The sequence below is a fragment of the Ammospiza nelsoni genome, chromosome 4 (assembly GCF_027579445.1).
Source record: "Ammospiza nelsoni isolate bAmmNel1 chromosome 4, bAmmNel1.pri, whole genome shotgun sequence".
Taxonomy (NCBI): domain Eukaryota; kingdom Metazoa; phylum Chordata; class Aves; order Passeriformes; family Passerellidae; genus Ammospiza; species Ammospiza nelsoni.
Genome location: NC_080636.1, coordinates 62724857 through 62746369, shown reverse-complemented (window position 1 = coordinate 62746369; position 21513 = coordinate 62724857). Strand labels below are relative to the sequence as shown.

Genomic DNA, 21513 nt, shown 5'->3' with positions numbered 1-21513 from the left:
TTCCAGCATTCTCTCCAGCCCAGCTCTCCAGCCTTTGCTGTTTGCATCAGTGCAACCGTTCTGAGGGGAAAAGTTGAAAACATTGCCTAAATAAACATATAAACCTTTCCACTTTGCCTCCAGTAATTGTTCAGTCAACAGAAACATCGTTTCACTAGCCTGAAATAATCCCTAAGAATCAGTGAAGTGTATGAGCATTTTCCCAAGCACACTCTCTGTGCACTCCCCTGCAGTTGCATGTGCTTTTTCAAACGCTCAACACTTGGCTGTGCTGTGGCTTTCCATGCTAGGAAAGCTGCACCATGCAGGACACCCACTTATTGTCTTGAAAAACCACCCAAGGGTGTTTCTTGCCCTTCTGTTCTCAAAGTAAGTTATGGGGTTGCAGCACAGTTTCAAGAGAAGTTTCACTGGTGCAGTCACATCACTCAGTACAACACTAGCTAAAGCTCAGGTTTAAGCAAGGCCAAACCTTATTTCCTTTAAATACGGAAAATGTAGTGCTCTATGCAGAGAAAATGACTTTCCTATTGTCCCCATTTTTTTCTAAACGGGAAGCCAGAAAAAAACCCAGAAAACAAACAAAACAAAGGCTGTCATTAACAGCTGCCCTTCACATTGACTCCCATTATTAATGTCTCCCTTTTCACTCTTTTCCTTCAAGTATCTGCAGCTCATCTTAAGCTAATAAACCTCTTCCCCCAAGGTAAGAAAGGAACCAGAAAACCCACCTCCCATCCATCCTTGCAGACTGATCCTTGCCCACAGTCCTTTGCCTGGGGGACCTGCAGGAAGGGGATTGTGTCTTACTGGGGGTGGAACACTGCCCAGTGTGATCCATCCTTTTCCTCTTCCAGTCTGGGCAAAGTGTTTTTCAGATGGTATTACCTTTCTGTGCTGGGAGGCTGTGCCTAGGATAAGTAGATCCTTATCCTCATAGATAATGATGTAAGACCTGCCATACTGCCTTGGAGGAAAGCTCTGCCTATCCCAGTACCCTGATTCTGATGGAGGCTGTTAACACCTTCTGCTTCTGGAATTCAAGTTCTAGGGATTTTTCAGCAAGATGTCATGTAATGGCTCAGTAGCTGATGTATTGCTTTTATATAAAATCACCCAATCCTTTCATCTTTAGTTTTGGCCTTTAGAATGTGCTGTGGTACAAAGTTTCATAAACCAGATTGCCTGCGTTTCAAAGCGCACGTGATCTCTGAGCTGGCAAGATTGTGAAAATGCATGGTTGGGCCGTGCATTTGGAGGGAGAGCAAAAGAATGGCCAGCACTGCTCCAGCAGCTGAACCAACACAGCCTTCATAAGCCACATGCAGACCATGGGATGCAGCTGCCCCAGCCTGCTGCAGCCACTGTGTACAAGCACACCCTCCAGTGTGCTGACTGGCTCCACAGGGCATTCTACATCTCCTCCTAAAGGTCTCTGCTGCTGACTGTTCCATACCCTTCATTTATTTGGCATTCCAGGGCATGACAAATTCCTGTAGCTCAGCTGTCTTCCTGGGCCTCTCCTGACATGCTGTCCAAAGGTCAGCAAACAATCTTCCCTCACCCACAGCCTCTTTGCTTGGAAGTATGCCAAGCTGAGGCTAAGTGGTAGCACTCATGGCTCCATGAGGCCTCTCAGGTGCTTAAGCAAACAAAGACTGGAGAGGCACAGATGCCTCGGTAGCAGGTTCAGCTAGAAACACTCACTAGTTTCTGTGTGGGACTTCCTGTTCCCCCCTCCTCTTCCCAGGCTGAATGCCCTTGGAGGATGGTTCACACTGTGATTCTCTCTCTCAGCTGCTGCAGAGAGCTCTGTTTCTCAGTTATGTCCAAAGCAGCTCTGCAATTTAAAAGGCAGTATCTGCCCAAACACTAACTTCTCTTTAGCAGCTGCATCAGCTGGGCTAAAGGGAATGTATTAGTATCTTAGGTGAAACTGGATTACCCAAGTCAAGAGTGGTCTTCCTCTCATCACTTATGCTTGCTCTGTTTCAGCTCTATGCACATTCACTTAGTTACAGCCTAATCTCCAGCTCCTTGTTAAAAAGGAAATAAATCCTTCCACCCGTTAATGTAGAATTAACCACGCAAGCCTGCCAATTCAGAATCACACTGCACTATGACCCAGGGGGCCTGGTTATTTTTAATAGTCAGAATGAGGACAGAGGGTTTGCCCACCTAAGGGAAGGAGGACTTCAGTGCTGGCAGTAGTTGTCAGCAGCAGATGACAACTTGTGCTGAACAGGATCTCAGCTCAAAGCAAAGACAGGAACAACCTTGTGAGCTGCTTCAGACTGATTGGAGCTTGTTTTTACCTCAGTTTCAGAAATAGCACAGATCAGTTTGTTTCTGTCTATGCTAAAGCCACATGAATTTCTATGCTGACCTAACCTCACTTTTTACGGCTACCAATTCTTTGCAAGCTGTGCATCAAACTACAAAAAGCTCTGAACAGGTCTGACTTTGTTGCACACGAAACCTGTTACAGTTCTAAGTCTTCTACTCTTGCAGTGCAGAAGACAGTGCTGGCATTATTTAAATCCACATAATAAAGTGCTCATCCACCTCCTGGAGAAGGATGTTCATAAAGTAATCCCATGATGAAGGTTAGCTCTGCAAAATTGTTCCAAGTCAACATTTTATCTACATTCATTGCACATTTTTCCCCTTTTTTCCCCCAACTGTTTGTTGTCTGTCCATTAAAGCAGATGTGATATGTTTACAGCTGCCAAATGACATGAAAATGACCACAGGATCTGACTGGGAGATGAATAACTAGGCAGCAGCAGCAAAAGGTATTCTGGATTGCTGGTAATTCCAGTGCTGCCTCAATAAAGACATCCCCACATACTGATTACAAGGACACAGGAGGCACAGAGAAGAAGGCTTACAGAAACAATGATGTCAGGGCTGTGATCTCAAGGCCAAGTCTCAGAGGATCCCACACAATGGCATCTAAATAAAGCTGCACAGCAAAGACTGCCTAAGTCTTGATGCCAGGGAAGTCAGGGCAAATGCAGGAAATGAGGAAAAGTTCCCTATGCAGTACTTCAGAGACTCTGGTCTTTAAGCAGGCAGTGATTTGTCTCCTCCAAATTTCACAGTGGGTAGTTTGAAGTCTGAATTATGGAATGGCTCAGATGGCCCTCAGAGCAAAAGATGTCAATCCATACTACTGGTAATTGCCTGTAGGACTTAACTTTAGGGATGCAGGAAAACTCAGTAAAATAATCCTGATACAACAGCTGTTAGGACTGCCTACTATTTCCTGTCAATCCATACTACTGGTAATTGCCTGTAGGACTTAACTTTAGGGATGCAGGAAAACTCAGTAAAATAATCCTGATACAACAGCTGTTAGGACTGCCTACTATTTCCTGCTGTTGTGTGAGAAGTGAGCAGGCAGGACCCACTAGGACACAGGCTTCACCCGCAAGCTTTGCTTTGGCCTACTTGCTACCCTTTGTCATAGTTGCTTGCTGCTCTTTCCACATTTGGCCTTCTCTGTTCATTCTAAGCCATGCTGCAGAAGGAAAGAAACAAGGATGCAGGGCCAAGTCACCTTTCTTCTGCTTGGCATTTTCAGAAGCACCTGGTATCTTCAAACATACATCTACCCACAGGATCTGCAATGGCATGACTGTGGAGTGGCTGAGCTAGCACATCCTAGGCCAGCTTCCTGGTGCAACATCATTCCTAAGTTAGGATGGAGAGAATGTTTTCAGGTCTTCTCCTTGCTGCCAGCTCACCAGCTCTGATCTGCTCCAATCCCCAGCTGCCATTCTGTACCTTTGACAAAAATGCTTCTCTGACAGAAAGCTAAAACAGTATCTTTCCAGACATACTGCCCACACAGGTCAATTCACAGCCTGACAGTTGGCTCCCTTGACTTCATCACTATCTACTCCATCCATTCCCAGCTCAATGCACTTTTTACAACTGCTCAGCCTTTCCTTGCTAAAGAAACAATGAACCCCAGCCAGAACAGAGGGAACCACAAAATGGAAGAGAGCAGGAGATAATATACATAGGCCACATAAAGGGAGTCTGCTGATTATTTTCATTAGCATTGGCAAATCACAGCTGCAATAGAAAAAGAAGCATCAGAAAGTGAATACTACACACAATATTAGGAAAGCAAAAGACCTGGCTACAGAAGAAGGCTCCACAAAATATGCTGAGTGATAAGGAGCTGCTCCCACACAGCACTCAACCCCAGCAGGTACAGAAGGAGAAGGAGGGACCTGACATTATGTTTCAATAGACACAGCAGGACACAACAGCATTGTCTGCTGGTACAGATTGCATTGCTGTGAGATTTTAATGTTTTTGTGGATTTGCTCATATGCCTTCGTTCTCAGGCAGCTGGGCTATTTCTGTACCACAATCACTGGTTGATAGGGATTCTCACAATATTAAGAATACAAATCTGCTTTAGTAAGGAAGAAAAAATACATCAGTTTTAATCAGTGCTAAGTGGACAACAGTCTATGTGCAAGCGCTGCATTTTCAACATTTTCAGCTTTTAGACAGCTGTGCAGGCAGGTAGGTATTGCTTGCTACTTTACTTCAGCAATTCTCTGTGCAACAACTCCTAGTCCTGGAAATCATACCACCTGGCTTAATTCTCTTTTTGGAAGTCAATGATCTAAAGTGATGACCATGGAAGAATTTTATTTTTCAAACAAACCAGCTACCATCTTGCCTTGGTGCTAAGTGAAGCACACACATGGCACCCAGGGAAAAGAGCAAGGTGCACAGCATGAGACTCAGCAGAACTGAGCCAAGATCTGACCTGGCAGCTGAGTCACAAGACAGAGCAGCACAGAGAAAGCTTATCTCTGTCCATCTATTTTTTTTCATCACATGCTTCATGGGAAGTCAGCTGTAAAACCAGGAGTTTCGTTTCTGTAATGAGTTTTAGCTTTGTGTGAGGATGGAAGCATTGTCAGAGTACAAGCAGTTCTGGTCCCAGGTACCAAACTGAATTGCAGCTATCTACAACAGCATTTAACAGTTTGAGCATTTAAACATGCCTTGCAACTATGAAGCTGCTGAGAATATGCTGCCAGAGCCCTGCCCAGGAGCAGAAGGGAGACTTGGACCTTCCAGATCTGATGCTCAGGAAGGAAGCTCAAGGTCTCAGAAGTATGAGCTCTAAGCTGCCTTCCACGAGTTCTTTTCACTCAGGAGCACCAGCAGCATTTGATGAAGGAAACACTGACAGCAGAATTTGCAGGCCCCCATTTAACCCCAGGTTACAACTGCCAAGACATTGAACTCTCTGTGTAGACCATGTGTGTTCAGCAGTGACACATCCTGTGTAAGAAGCCAATACATCAGCTTAGGCTATCCCTGTGTTGAGTTCTGCTCTGCCCACAACCAGAACAGCAGCAGTGATCATAAATTCTTTTGAAGGGTTCAGCTCACCACCTTGTAAAACCAGGAACATGCTGACATAACAGAGCTTTTCTGCAGACTCAGATCCCAAGCCCTGATGTACAAGAAAGCCTTCAATCCCTTATAGGATTCAGTATTTTGTTACTGAAAACATAATCAATACAATAACTCTATTCCCAGTATTGGTTTATTTTATTGAAACAATATACAGCTTACCCACTTTGCATCTGGGGGTAAAGGATGATATTATTTACCCAGGAAGTGGATGATGAGACAGAGAACTCTGAGAAAATAAACAATGCCATCCCTGCAGGCCTCAAGACAGTGATTTAAAGACAAAAATACTCCTTATTCACTTGTTTCATTCCTTTATCAGAGAGAAGGGCAAACATATCCAAACAGATTCAGAAGCTATAGTAGATTTATGTGTCAGATTTATTTTGCACATTTCATGCAGAAACTATAAATACATAAACACAGATGAAAACATTGTCTAAAACATTTCATACCACACTGTAATTTAGGGGCAAACTTCAGCTTCCAACTACCCAATTAGAAAAAATCCAGTTTCACTGTTATGCAATTAGTTGGCAAAGCAAATATTGACTGTGACAAGCTTAACCTGAATTTACTTAGAAATGAGTAAGAACTCCATATTTAAAATATATTCTTCTGCTACAGTTTGTTATAAAGATAAGAAATTTACCATGGATTTTTCATAAAAGGCAGAGCTTTCTAGGAGGCCACGAGTAAGGTCTTTGTCATTTCCCTTTTTAGGTTCACAGTTATTTTTCCCCAACCCTCAGGAAGCTCTGAGAAGCAAACCAACATTTCACCCTCAAGTTATTCTGAATTATCAAATGAAATTGTTAACACTTTTAGTACAAGAACTTTTTCATGAAGCACTTTTTCTGGCTGTTGACTTCATAAAGATTTCTGAGATTTGCTGGTTTGGTTTGCTTGTGTATTTTTTTCTTTTCTTTTTTGAATTTCTCTCTTTTGGTTGCTTAAATCATATGCTGAACTTGGGTGTTAACGTATGAACTAATTCCTTCTATACTCATGAATGGACATGGCTGCTTTTCCCTGAGTTCTGCTGAAGTCACTTTCTTACACAAACCAGACCTATTTCATCTCCTTGTGGAGCTGCAACCTGTATCAGCTGAACAGTGCCTTGCTTTTGCTGTAACAGCTGCTATCAATTCCCAACACAGTATTTTCCCAAGGCTGAAAGACAAGGCTTCTCTGGCTGCTGCCAGCATACATGAGCTGTGCCCACACAAACACTTCTACACTCTGCTAGGATGGGCTCTGCACAGGAGCTGGTGATCAAGCACCCCATTCTTCACTCTTCCCCTCTCCTGAGAAATTTCTCTGCTTTTATCCAGCAATGCCTCTTCCAGGAGAGAATAAGTCACCCAAGAAGTGTACAACACTTCACAGAAGCACCAAAACATCATCACAGAACAAAGCAAGGCCTCTCTGCTTCCCACTCTTCAACAGCACTTTGTTTTTAAAAAGCACATTTGGGGAAGTTACATGCTGTTAGACATCCAACTTCCTTTCTTAGCTTAGTAGCTTAGTAAGATCAGTAGCTTAGCCGGCTGTGTCCCAGGGATTCTATCATCTCTGCAGTAAGAACATCCCCTTCCCTTTTGCAATGAACACCTTTTTTACTGTGCCTTGGACAGGTGATCTAGCAGGACACACCATTCACATGATAAGTTTTCATTTCATTGCCAACATCCACCATTAAAAGGCAAATCTGTGGCCTCAATGCAGGCAAAACATCTGTAATCACCTGAATTTAAATTACCTCAGTCTTCGAGAAAAAGGTCAAGATTTCCAGGTTACTTATTTATTTACCCCCAATAACTTACAGACAAAGTTCCCCATGTTTGCAGAGTTACCCTGGATAAACTCTATAACATGGAGAATCCATGAATCTCCACATTTTTGCTCCAACAGTCACATAGCACAGATACAAACATACTAATGTTAATCTCTTCATACACAGTTTTGCTCTTGTCCACTGAGGAAGAACTCCCACACTTATCTGAGTGGCTGACTGCACTTACAGTGAAGTTCACATTAATTCTGCAAAGGCAAACAAAAATAGCTTCCAAGAACAGCACTCCTTACATATCAGGTAGGTGCTGGACTACCAGAAAAGATGAAAAATATTATCAGAAATTCTGGACCAAATGAAATGAAGCCCAGAACATGAGTAGTAAGGTACAAGCTTTGAAAATCTGGTAAGGCTATCACTGGGGCCTCAAGTACAGACAGGTACACAGTCACTGTAACATCATTCTTCTTAACCTGAATGAGCTTTTTCTGTAGGAGATGATGATCTGAAATAGTGGATGTTCCAGCACCTGTCATACCCTAAATAGCAGTGAGAGTCCACAGAGAAAGTGAGGAATTCTTTGCCTAATCCTCCATACCTCATATGCATTTTTGAAGTATACTACTATTAAAAGAAGCACAAGTACACAACAAGATTTAGTTCAATCACTCTGATGTAATAATGTAAAGGATTTCATCTTCGCTTCGTGCCCCCAAAGCCTGCAAAATAAAAAAAAAAAAAAAAAAATCAGCTCCACCATGGCCTTTCCATTGAACTCTCTAGTTCTAAAAATGCTAAAGGTAGCAAGGGAGATGAGGTAAACATATCCACATGAAGGAGAACAGCAAGCAACTGTGGGCTGACTGGCCTGGAAACTATTCTGCTCTTGCAGATTAGACAACCTGCATTCTACAGAGAACATGTCTGTGCATGTTTGCTAGAGAAAAGTACACGTAGTGCTCATCAGAAGGGAAAGCCTTAAACTAATGCACCTTGCCAGTGAAGACAAGCCCAATGCTGATGGTGCCATGCCCACCACAGGGCTGTGGGGAATTTCGTGCCCCACAATGCTGCCCTACTTCCATATGGAATGGAAGGAAGGGACATTGTTACATGCCATCTACACCACCTGGTAAAATAAAACAAGGATGCTCCTCGAACTGCAACTAACATCTGCATGTTTTTCATAGGTCAAAGTCCCTTGAGCTTCAGGAACTTAAAAGGTGCTTTGCCTTACCAGAAGCAGTTCTTGTTCCTGAGCTGCTGTCTTCTGTGGAATTCCTTGAGTGCCCATACATAGGAGGTACAGCTGTGGGATCTGTCCACATACTGTGATATGGGGACCGCGGCTGCGCTCTGCCATGAAACAGAATAGAAGGAAGGCTTCATGAGTGCCCTTCAGAAAAATTACGAAAACACCATTCCAAACAAGAGAACTGCACCTCCAAGAGAAAACTATAAGCAATTATTTCAAAGCTAGAAATATTCCTATTTAATGTATGTATTTAACACATTGAGAGCAAGGACATCCAGTGCTGTGATTTCATAATCTGTAGACTTTCATAATCTGTAGCTTTATTCTTCAGACTAAGGAATTCTAACAACTGCAAATTTTTCTTTCTGAAATTTTGACCTTAAATTCCATCAGACAAGAAAGAAGTTTGAAATCTGAAGTTTAAATGCATTTTGACATCACCTACATCCCAGCCATGTTTAGCAAGAGAAAACATGCTTTTGTTAACTCTTTTGAAAAGGTCGTATCAGTAACACTAACATATCATGGTCTTTGACTCACTCACTTAAAATTACTTGCTTCCATGGATATGGAATTTCCTGCTGTTGAAATTTACAAACAGCTCTCTCACACTTCCTGGCACCAGCATTTTGCAGCACATAATTTCAAAAGCCTAAAAACCAAACTAAACAATAGTGGACTGAAGACCGTTTTAAAGAAAAAGAAGCTCAAGTCAGGAAGCTTGTTTATGTATTTGGACTTATTCAATTAGATCTCTGATCTTGAGCAATAATTTGTGCCCACTGAAATGGGGATGTGTACAGAAATCGGGGAAATAACCTATATGGAGATACTACATAAACAGAATGCCTCAACACAAGAGTCATGTATTTAAGCCTTAAGAAATACCAGGCCAATAGAAACTTTAACACATTATACCTTAGAAAAATTCTTAGCAGAATTAATATAAGGCTTCTGTTATTGAAAATAGCCCACAACTTTACCACACAGATGCTTAGCACTCCTGTGGAAACATCTTACTCTCTAATCTGTTACATTTCTACAGGAATAGACTCGATACATAGGCAAGTCATTTGATAAATAGAGAAAACTGCTTAGGATCTGAAGATTCCCTGCAGGAATCTTGTATTTTCTCCAGTGAAGCCTAAAATGGCAGCAACTGCTCTCTTTAAACCGTTAATCTAAAAATGATGCATTCTGAATGTCTTAAAGCCTATACCAAATATGGTCATCCAGACTTATTTTATGAAAGATGACACTGATACAAGAGATCCACATACAGAAGATTATATGCTTAATATGACTATGTGAGTTTTAAGGCATTCTGCAGATAAATAAAATGCTCAATTTAAATTTGGAGGCCATCATGCCAGGTCAGAGGAAGCAGAATGAAGTGCTTCAGTCTTTCCAATTCTGCCTCAGAAACATGTTTGAAATGTCTCTGGTCCTGAAGCTGCAAACAGCTGCTCAAAATTCTTCTAGTGGTAGGATTTTATAACTTGAATTACACTTTTAAATCTTAGAAACAATGTCAATATAGTACATGGCATACCTCTGAAAGCTTAAATGCTTAAAATCTGATTGTATGCATATTTTACCTGTGACTGCCTGCTAAGTAGCCTAGCAAGCCTCCTGCTCCTAATCCAGTCCAAAATCCCGGTCCTGAACTGGTTCCATGATAAGAATGAGTTCCAAAGCTGTTGTCATCTTAAACAAAATGAAAATAGGAAGCATAAGTTAGTAACAGACTAATCCTCAAGCCAGCTGTTGCAACAAAATTCTCTCCTGTTAAAGATAATGGAAAATTAGACAACAAACTTGTCCTGATTTCAGCAGATTTTCGATCAAGCTTAACTTGAAAGGCCTAACATTTCAGAAAGCAGGATACCCCACATAAACCAACACTACTGTAAAGAGTTTTATGTTAAAAATCTGCTTCCACTTCATCTCACAACCCTGATGTTTGCAAAACATGGAAAGAGTCCCTGCCTGCTGATCTATAAACAGAAAAGTTAGAGTAAAAATAGAAAAAGAAACTAAGAAAGAATAATCTGCTGAAGGTCACCGAGCAGGCCAGAAGCAGATGCAGGAACACAAATCAAGTAGGTAACAGTGCAGAGTGAGCAAACCACAAAGACACAGAGCTCCTAATCTCACTGAGCACAGCTGCACAGTTTGAGTCACAGTGGCCCAGTGTAAGGCTGACATTACTGGTATTGTTCCTGGTAATCCTAGTCTGGCACTTGTTATCAAAAGCCAAGCTCACTGCAACCACATTGCAAAGTTTTCATTATGCATGAGTCGCCAAGCTTGACAAATACCTTGATGAAACTGCAAGCATATCAAGTAGGTTGTGGGGGAAGGAGAGTCACAAATTTTCTGACATGTGACCTGCACATAACATGAGGTTCTGAGCCAGAATGAATGTTTTCCATTAAGAAAGAAAAAGAGAAAATACAAACCCAAAGCAGAATAATTTTTCTGGTCTAGCAAAAATCATGGATGCAAGAATAAGCTCAACCATGGGTTTAACACATAAGGAAGTATAAAAAAAACTGAAGATAACATTAGGGACTCCCTAAAACATGCCCACCTGAACAATTGGGCCAGAGATGACGTAGGTAAAAATCAGAGGGCCTGGTTTGTCTTCAAACTGATATGGGTTGTTTGAAGTCATAGAAGATAAAACAATATTGAAATAATCAGTTTCAGTCCAGACTGTATTTGATATTGAATTTCATTTAGAATGTGGTGGGGAAAAATATAAACTCTCATTGGGATGATATACTACTAAATTATGCTGATTTGGAACAACAACAACAAAAAATTACCTAATTTGCTGCAAAAACAATGTTAATCAGAGATCAACCAACTCATTTGCTCAAAAGCACCATGACTGAACACTGAGTCAGAAAACTGAGTAATTTTCTTGAAATATCTAGAGTAAACATTAAGAATCATTACAACGACTAACCGAGAGAAAGCAGAATTTAATTAAGATAGTCTAGCTAAACAAGTTCCACAGGACACATTCTGCATGTTAAGGGGATTTAAAGTGAGGCAAATTAAATATTAACAGCAGTATGTGAACAGCATTGCTTTTTGTTTCTGTCCAGGTTTCTAAAGACTAAGACATTCCTGGAACACATGGACATACACATTCAGAGATGTGTTTTTGCTCTGCTCCCACAATGTAAGGCAGACACTGAATGCATGAAGTATCCTAACATTTAGTATTTTTAATCTGGCTCCACATTTGTTTTCCTCCTTACTTTGCCTGAAATCCAAAGACAAATCATTGACATGCCTTATTAAAAACATCACAAGCTAAGCATTATATGGTTCCCAATGTGTATTTTAAGTGTCTAAGTTTTCAGCAATCCTCAAGAAAACATTCTCAAGGCCCTGCCCTTGCTATATTTGTGACTCCTGCAAAGAAAAATGCATTGGGGCAATTAACTGACACGGAACTGAAGAGAAAAAAATGAAAATAACCTTTCATTGTTCGCCTGTGCCCAGTGTGACAGAGCTGTGTGTCATGGCCAGGGCTCCTGCTGACCACCACAGGGCAGCCAGTGCCATGCCCACACACGGCCACTGATGCCGACGCAGCACAGACAGACAGTCTGATGTAACCACATGCAAACCAATTTGCAAAGCCAACAGAAGCAGATTCCCTGTAATTTTCTGGTGCAGGTACAGGTGAAAGTTCCTGCTCTGCACAAGGGTATCCAAAAGAATTACACTGCACCCTCTGTTGGCCAAGCTGTTTTTATATTACTAAAATACCAACTTTTGACTAATAAACCTAATCCTTGCTACATATTTCCTTGCCAAAACCCCTTCTCTATTAATAAGAAAAAAAAAAAAAAGTAAGAAAGAAATTATGTAACTTGTGAAAATGTAATTTAAATTCCAGTGCTGTGAGCAGCTTGCATGTTTACAGGGTTAACTGAGTTAGTCAGACACCAGATGAGTAATGTTTATTTCCCCAAGACACTATGAGGGCCTAAGGAACACCACTTGCTATGTGACAGAAGACACCAGTTTTCTGGGAAAAGTTGCCTCTTTTCCCAGCAGCAGCCTTGTCACTGCTTTTGTAATTTTCAACTTCAGATGAAAGGCCCCACGTGAGAGTCAGATGCTGTACCCTCTAATGACAGTTCACAGACACTGTTCTCTGCTCTGGGAACCAAATCTTTCAGCCCTGTTACACAGAGGACTGGTACATGATACTCAACCCCATCAACTGCTTTGTCAATGAAACCAGGGCTGAAAGGCTGTTCTGTAAAGTTTCAGAGTGCTCCTTTGGCATGGCTGTGTTTCTGGCTGTGTAGGAACATTCTCTTTTCCAGATTATCTATGACAATTATTCTCCCCGTCACAATCCTGCTATTTCACAGGTGATGAAAAGAATGCTTGCAGAGCATGGGGAGGTAGCTTTGCAAAGGTTCAGAGGGCAGCCTGCCCTGAAAGCCTGTGGAAAGCCAAGCCCTTATTTCCTCCTTTGAACAACAGAATACAAAGCTGGCCGTAGGCTCTGCAGCCAATTCAGCAGCTGCCTGCAAATGCTGTGGTTTTAACTCTATCCCACCTTCCCTTACCACAGATAAAACAGGACAATCCTGCTTGCTCTTTGAATACTGTAAATGGCTCAGAGCCCTACCTGTGAAGGTGGACTTAAAACCAGGAGGAGGAGGTGCCTGCTGACTCTGCCAGAAGGGCTGAGAGAAGCCATCACTGCCCCCAGAACTCTGCTGAGACTGCCGGTTGCTGAGGAAGAACTTGTAAACTCCAAAAGCAAGAACGAGAAGAACAATTACAACAATTGCTCCAGAACCAGAATCAGAATAATCTTTGCTTGACTGGTAATAGCTAGAGCCAAAGCTTCCAGAGTTCTTTGCTTTCCTTGCACCTTCTGCAGTCAGCTCTAGCTTGAACAGCAAACTACAGGAGCCTCTCAGTATGTAAGGATCATCCGGGTAATCGTAGCCCTCACAGCTCACTTCCATTTGTCCAAAACGGTAGGCGTTTTCCAGGTCTGCTTTGCACTGCCACTGAAAAAGAAACACAACACAAAGTAAAACATACTGCCCCAAAGATGAAAACACCCATCTGCTTCCCCACATATACCCTGAAATAAAGCTGTAATTGCTAACAAATCATCTACGGGCCATAGGTAAGAAATGTCTGTGTGCTCCTATTTTGAAAAGGAGTAGGAATTTGATGTTTAAATGAATTTTAAATCCTAAAACTTAAAAGAGATCTTACCTTTCAGAACACTGAAGAATTGCAGAGAATTACTCTGGAATATTTATTTTTTTCTTCACTGAATATGTTTTTCAAATATCCCTTCCTGAGATACAGCAATACTTCTAAAAAATGTGCTGTGCTCTGTGCAACAGCTACGTAACAAATGCCTGTCCTGTGCAAACTCAATGGTAGCTACTAAAACATAACACGTGAGCCTGAGATCCAGTGCACCATTGTGTCTGTTTGTGTCTGTGCAGAAATCAAAAGAAGCTGGGACAGATATCATTAGGCATCCATATGCAACATTTAACAATTATACTGGGGATTCTCTGATTGAACACAGGTGGATCTTCAGGCTCACATTCCCTTGAGGTATTCAAACAAAGGGATCTCTAATGGCACGTGACATGGATTTTGGAGAGGAAAAAAGAAAGTAGTTGTCCCTAAATTAGTAATTCAGTACAGCAGTACCAACTGCCAATTTTAATTGTTCTTTCACAATACTGTATCAGTTTTAGCAAATACTTTCAGCCTTGATTCCTGGTAATCTATTGACAGCGGCCTTTTTAACAGCTCAGAGTCAAGACTATTTACTGACTAGCACTCACATCCTAAGGTGAAAGTGATAGTCAGGCAAGTCTGAAATTTAGTTTTTAAAACGTAAAGCTGAATCAAAATATTAAGAATAACAAAAAATGGAAATTCACACAGCAATAATAATTCAAAAGTATCCTCCGGGGTTTGCAAGAGTTTAATTTTATAAACTTGAGCACCATTTTATTTAAACCAACAAAGGTTTGCTATGCCGTGCTTTTACATTAGCTCCTTCAAAGCTATATGAAACATATAACTACAGTAGTTCTGGAAAATCGAAACCTAAAAGTATTTAGGTTAAGTTTTTAGTGCAAGAATTCATCTAACAAAAACCACCTGAACTGACACCCTAGCTCACTACTCTTTGCTCCTTCAGAACTTCCCAGCTTGGGGGAAAGCGATTTCATAGACAGTTTAGCAAGTTTTAAACAGTTACCTGTACATCGTAGCCATCCCATCCTTTGTTGTAGCACTGCACAACCTCAGGGACCCGGGAACACCCGGCAGAGCCCCCCGTGCACTGCAGCTGAGGGACCGAGGCTGTCCGCCGGGATGTTGTGTACTGCCCTCTGTGCAGGGTGAGCGCCTCAACATCCCGCAGCAGAACCTTCCCTGAAACAGCCAGCACAAGGAATCACAGAATGCATCAGGCTGGGAAAGACCTCAGCGATCACCGGCTCCAACCTCGATAAAAGAACTCTATCATGTCAGCCAGACCACGGCACAGGGCGCCACGTCCGGTTTTTCCCTAAACACCTCCAGGGACGGGTGACTCCACCACCATCCTGGGCAGCCCACTCCAATGTTTGATCACCCTTCCCGTGAAAAACTTCTTCCTGCTGCTTGTCAGCGCTTGTGCAGGTGCCCTCCCCTAGGCTGCGAGGGCCGGCTCTCAGGAGAGGGCTGCCGATGGAGGCGAAGTACGCCCGCGTCTGTAAGGGACGAAGCTCGCACCAGAGGCAAACACGGCAGAGTTCCCCATTCCTCCCGAGGCGGCTCCGGGCTGCCACCGCTGACCGCGGCGCGGGATCACTGCTCCCACGCAAGCCGGTTTGGAGGGAGCCCAAACCCCACCAGCCCTTCCTCCCCCGTGCCGGCCGCCGCTAAACCGGCAGCACCGCGCAGTGCCGGGCCGCGAGGAGCCGCCGAGGCGCTGGCAGAGGCGGCAGGGGCGGCTAAGGCCGCGCCGAGCCCCCCGATCTCCGCGGGTCTTACCCGGTCGGTCCCAGCCCAGCGCGGGTCCCGCGGCGGCGCAGAGCAGGAGGAGCAGGCGCGGAGCGAGCCCCGCCATGGCGGCACCGGCCGCTGCCACCGTCAGCCCCGGGGGCGGCGCCCGCAACGGAACGCGCGGGGCTCGGGGAGAAGCCCCGCCCCCACCGAGCCGTGGGGCCAATGGGCGGCGAGGGTGTGGCGCTCCGTGAGGGGGCGGGGCTGCCGCCGCGGGGCCTGCGCGCGCGCCACGTAGGAGCGTCACGGGGCCGTGCCCGCCCCTTGCCCTTACGGCTTCCGTTTCCGCGAGGCGCTTCCGGTTCCCGGCGCGCGCCTCTCCGGTGCCGCGCGGCTGGCGGGACGGGCGGCGCCATGGCGGGAATCAAAGGTGCGCGCGGGGCGGGGCGGGGCCGGGAACGGCGGGAGCGCGCGCCCCGCGGGGGGAGGGGCCAGGCCGGGCCCTCGGGCGGGAGGGGCCGTGAGCCCCCGCGGGACCCCGAGTGCCCCCGGGCGGCCGGGGCTGCGCTGAGCCGAGCCGAGCCGAGCCCCGCGTTGGTCTGCGGGCGGCGGTGGGTGCCGTGCGCGGTGCGGTGCTCCCTTCACGTTGCCTGGGTTTGTTCTCGTTGTAGCGCTGATCAGCCTGTCCTTTGGGGGAGCGGTCGGACTGATGTTCTTGATGCTCGGATGCGCCCTGCCCCAATACAAGTACCGTGCTCTCTCTTTCTGTTCTCCTGCTTCTGTTTGTGTGGCTGGAACCTCACGGGAGGCCCGCTTCCATAACGGGGGATGGATAAGTTCTCTCTGTGTAGGAGGGACCTCAGGTTTTGGGGTTTTTTTTGTTTTGTTTTGTTTTGGGTTTTTTTGTCTTTTGTTTCAAAAGGTTGGGGTGGGAACAAAAAGAAAGACCGTCCAGGATTTAATCAATCCTAAAAAGTAATGGCAGCAAAAGTTAAAGTGCCAGGCCTGGCTGCAGACTGTGAAAGGATGCATTGCCCTGACTGTGGGTGACCCTCAGACAGCAGCGTCTCCCGAGGTGGGCAGCAAGTGTGGGCTATCCAGGGAAGGATTGCATTTTCTGTGGCTGCCTAGGGGCAGGTGGGGTGTCACTGACTCTCAGCTGGATCCTTGGCTGTGTCCCACCCTTGTAATATAGCGTCTGGAGTAATTGCAGCTGCTGTCTGTACTTTCCCGACATCGATTCCTATCTCTTGGTTTTCAGGAGATACAAAGTAGCAGACCAAGTGCTCAGATAGTAAGGCCTATGGCTTTGACTCTTTGCAAGTGAATGCTGACTTTACAGAAAAGATTTTAAATTGACTTATTCACTGTTGAATAAATACTAAATATTTTGTTGATTGACCTGTTATGGGTTGTGAATTGCAGTTTCTACATATATGACTGGAATTCCTAGGCCAGTTTTCTTTTGTTATGAAGCCAGTGCTAGTGACACAAACCCTAGGGAAGGAGACCCTTATACAGTTGCCCTTCAGACAATGCAGTAAAGTTTTATTGAAACCATGTGCACCTGCCTGAGAAGGTGTGCCTGAGAAGTCTATTCTGGGGGCTGCAAGGGTATCCCCTAAGTACAACTGACAGGATAAACTTGGAGTTAAGCTCACCTTGTAAGGTGGCATTAGATTTAGGCTTGCTTAGTGCAGTCCTGCTTTGTGAATATCCTGTTAGTGAGCTCTGCTGCCATTGAGGTCAGCCGAAGCCACTCAGGCACATGGTCTGTAGGATTAATGACAAAGGATTTGCCTTCTCTGGGCTTGTCTGTCTGTCCTAAATGGGAATGCTGGATGGGAAAAATGCCTTGCATGGATTTTAGGAGGAGCAGGAAGTAAATCCAGTTAAGTAAAACTTTTTTTCTCCTTTCTATTTCAGCCAGTACTGGCCACTGTTTGTTCTGTTTTTTTACATCCTTTCTCCTATCCCGTACTGCATAGCAAGAAGATTGGTAGATGACACAGATGCTACAAGTAATGCCTGCAAGGAGCTGGCCATATTCCTTACAACAGGCATTGTGGTCTCAGCATTTGGGCTGCCCATAGTGTTTGCAAGAGCAGAACTGGTTAGTAGTATTTCAACCTGTGATTGCCTTTTTATTTTTTTCTAGAAAACTTTGTGTTTGGTTGTTTATTGAAGGTAAAGCTTTCATGCACTAAATAACTCTTACAATTATGTACTTTTGGAACCAGAATAAGATTTTTTTTTGGCAAAAAAATCAATACTGAAATGGGAGCGTGGCAGAACATTTGTGATTCCCATTTGCTTCATGTGGTCATGGAATAAAGCCTAACAATGCAATGCAGAGAAAATGAGACAGAAAATACTGTGAAAACTTAACAGGGAAGTAACCAAATATAGAAGTGTAAAGAATACTTTGAAGACAATTTGTGGAATAGTTGAGCTAAAGCAGCATGAATAAACAAAAAAAGTATTTTTATACTCACTGTAAATGATATTGTAAGTGATATTGGCGTAATTTCCTTAAACTTCCAAGTTTCCATTGCATATTTCCCAATATACAGCTTTTCACTAAAATTCTTTACAAGTTCACTTTGTGTGAATGTCAGAAAGCACTACCAAGTCAAAGAACATGGAGTGCACTTTCATAAATGTCTTCAGACAAGAACAGCTCAGATGGACAGTTGGAATGCCTCACATCCTTTGAGTAATCAATCCTCTTACTCTCCTGTGAAAACATTCACCTCCTTTTTTGTTACTGGGATATCTGCTGGCGTTTTGAAGACCTTAAATACCTGTTCTAAAGAGTCTTACAGCATAACAGGGCTGCAGATGTGTTTGATGCTGTTGTCTAGCCTTACTTTGCATAGCAAACCAGTTGTGCCTGTAGCTAGCCAATGCCTTGAGTACAGCTAGAAGAAACTTGCAGTGCTGCTTGGCTGGCTGTGAATTTCTCAAGTAACTTTGGGTAAACCTGCTTGGTGTAACCACAAATAATGAGGTGTTGTGTCTTGCATCATGGATGTGTTACTGAACTTTGTTGAGAATGGGATAGTAAGATGTTGCCTTTTGTCTTGTTAGTGCTCAGCTCCAGACGTGTCTAACTGAATTCCCCTGTTCACAGATTTACTGGGGCGCGTGTGCCCTCGTTCTCACAGGGAATACAGTCATCTTTGCCACCATCCTAGGATTCTTCTTGGTCTTTGGCAGCAATGACGACTTCAGCTGGCAGCAGTGGTGAAAGGAAGACCAGAAAACTATCCACAGGCATCTTGTCATGCAGTGGCCATCCATACAAATGAGAGAATGGGCAATAAAGAGAAGTAGCATAGCAAGCCTCTTGAGTATTCTAGATGCTCCTTTTGACGTTGTTCGTTCTGAGTGTACTACTGTTGCTGACAGGGTTTCTACGTTTTTATGAAGTGGAGAGATGATTGATTTCATTTTTACCTATGGTATGTTTTTAGGTGCTTTCTTGGTTTAAAATTGTCATCCTTCTGTCCAATGTTTTATGTGAAGCTTTAAACCAGGAACAACATTTAAACATAGTTTCAGAGATTTAAAGTTGGGGGTTTTTGTGGGGTTTTTCTTTGTTGGTGGGGTTTTTTTTGTTGTTTTTTAAGTTATGAATTAATACTATGTTTCATTTCTTTTTCAAATGCCAGGATTAAATTATATACAAGCTGAATGGAAGTAAGAGATTGTCCACCACCATTGCCAATTACCAGATCAATAGATTGTTGCTATATTTTAGCAGAGGCAAGGTGGGTTGGAGAGTACCGGTTGCAGATTTTCTTCTGCCCATACCTCAGACTGGGTGATGAATGTTGATAGCCTTCATTTCAGGAGAAGGCTGAGGAGCAGGTAGAGTTATTTGGGAGAGAAGTCCTAAATTTTAACACCACTAGCTCTTTTACCTGCTTTGTTATCAGTTCTGTGGATGTGACATTCAAATACTCTGTAAATGTATTGATGCTGACATAGAAAACTGAAGTGTATTGTAGGGGAAGAGAAAATGATGTTTAAATTCCATTTTTTAAAAAAAAAAGGTATCTTTTGAACTCTTTCTATTTATAAGCATTGTATGGTTTTGAACTTTTATGTCAACTTTTTACCACAAAAATGGTAAAACGTTCATTTATGGAACTACTGGTCTGTGTTAATTTGAAGCATATACAAAGCTATTTGCTCCTCTCCCTTTTTAATTTATTTTATACATAGCATATATATATATATATATAAATATATAATAAACCAGCTTTTAAAATGTAGATTAAAACTATGTTAAACTTGCCTGAGTTTTCCTGCCCCCCCCCTTTTTTTTTCTTTTTTTTTCCCCCTCAATGCAGCTGAGGCACGACTTTTTTGGAAGTCACTGGCTGAACTGATTTCACTGACTGTTTTTAAGTTCTTTTGCACTGTTGGTTAATAAGATTTACTGTTATGTCTGTAACTGTAGCTTGTGTTCTGTAAGATTGCACATGTAGCTTCAAGTATTTAAGACAAGTTTTCTGCATACCTCTCAATTGTCCAGATTTTTCATTTGAGGAAATCTGCCATTGCACATTCCATCACAGCACAGTTGATGAGTACCACTTAACCAGGTTTGCCTGTACGTGTGCAGTGATGACCTTGACCAAACTTACTTCTAAACTGTATTTTTCAATTCTTTAAAAATAAGTCTATGAAACTTAACTATGTGTAATTGAAAGCTTAGGTTTTGCTCAACAGTATGAAAAGGCAGAGAACTGCAGGTCTTGGCTGTAGTGTTGGTGCACAGATGCAAACCAAGTAGGAAGTCTGCATACATATATATATATATATGTATATATATATATGTGTGTGTTTATTAATGTATATGAGTATACAAAGTCTGATAGTCATGGGGTGTGCCCACTGGCAGGTGGGGGCAGCTGGGCTGTAGCTCCCTCCACACTCTGCTTTGTTCATGTCCTGTGTGTGGAGCAGAGGAACAAGCAGGTGCCAAGGCTCCAGAGCAGACGTATTTCAAGTATAACCAAGTGCTTCACCAGGCTGCCTGATGGTGGCGTTTGGAGCTGCATAAGGGCTGGAGGATCACGTTTCTTTCCCTTTTTCAGCAAGATTTCTGCACCCACACCCCAAGAACAATGGATGCTTCAAAAAAATCTTCCAAACCAGCAGCTAAAGTTGCAGTTCCCTGCAGTCCTTATGGAGGAGGAGTGCCTAGGACTTGTACACATATGATCTGTTACCTATTCCTTTTTCATGGTCAGGAACTGTGTTCTCCTTCATTCCTGAAGCCACATGATTCTACTCTCTGGATCACTGGTCATGGAGCTGACTCTGTATTGGTGGTGCATTTTTTGTCTGTTAATTGCACTACAGCACTCCCTCCTTGCTTGCACACCAAGTACATGCAGTATTGCTCTGATTCATGAGCAGGACACTTGAGAGGTATGATCCTTCCATATAATATGCACTGAGATTGTGTTACCATCCTTTAGAGGGAAAAACTTTGAGCGATACAAATTTTAAATAGCAGTCTTGAGTTCTGTATGTTTAATCAAAAATACTCTAATAAAAAGAGTATTTTGTTTAAAGTATTAATTGTTCTTTTTCCTTTATTTAATGTGGTTGTTACTCCTGTGGAAGAGATGACACCAGACTGCTCACTAGTCCTTCAGAGCAAGTATTTGTGGTTTTTACCCGGGACTGATTTATAAAGAGAGGGTCCAGTGTCCAAGTTGCACTGAGTTGACTTTGTTGTGTCGCATTGCAGTGTTTCCTTCAGTTCCTGTTTGAAAGCCAAATCCTGTAATGTGGGTGGTGTTATACAAAGTGATGTCCACCTTAACCCTCTGATGTATTTATAACTCTGCAATTTTTATTTTAAAAACTACACAGCCTTTGTGATATTTGTGATCATGACATTTCTGAAATTTGAAAGCTGATGACTGATGCCAGTCTTCTAGCAGAAGAAAGTAACGGGAGTTGGAAAATCCTT

The 21513-nt window shown here is 43.1% G+C and overlaps 2 protein-coding genes across 2 annotated transcripts; one reads left to right on the top strand and one right to left on the bottom strand.

Annotated features, from left to right (window-relative positions):
- Window positions 1–5817: 5817 nt before the first annotated feature.
- SARAF (store-operated calcium entry associated regulatory factor) lies at window positions 5818–15680 on the bottom strand. The gene is made up of 6 exons (XM_059469763.1): window positions 15567–15680; window positions 14788–14963; window positions 13171–13561; window positions 10103–10211; window positions 8487–8605; window positions 5818–7968 (listed from the first exon to the last, which is right to left on the bottom strand). Exons 1-6 carry the CDS (start codon window positions 15640–15642, stop codon window positions 7943–7945), a joined length of 897 nt encoding a protein of 298 aa, XP_059325746.1. The 5' UTR covers window positions 15643–15680; the 3' UTR covers window positions 5818–7942.
- Window positions 15681–15865: 185 nt separating this feature from the next.
- On the top strand, window positions 15866–21112 carry LEPROTL1 (leptin receptor overlapping transcript like 1). Its single transcript, XM_059470858.1, has 4 exons — window positions 15866–15948; window positions 16190–16265; window positions 17445–17631; window positions 18652–21112. The coding sequence occupies exons 1-4, from the start codon at window positions 15933–15935 to the stop codon at window positions 18766–18768; spliced, it is 396 nt and encodes a 131-aa protein (XP_059326841.1). The 5' UTR covers window positions 15866–15932; the 3' UTR covers window positions 18769–21112.
- The last annotated feature ends 401 nt before the right edge of the window (window positions 21113–21513 follow it).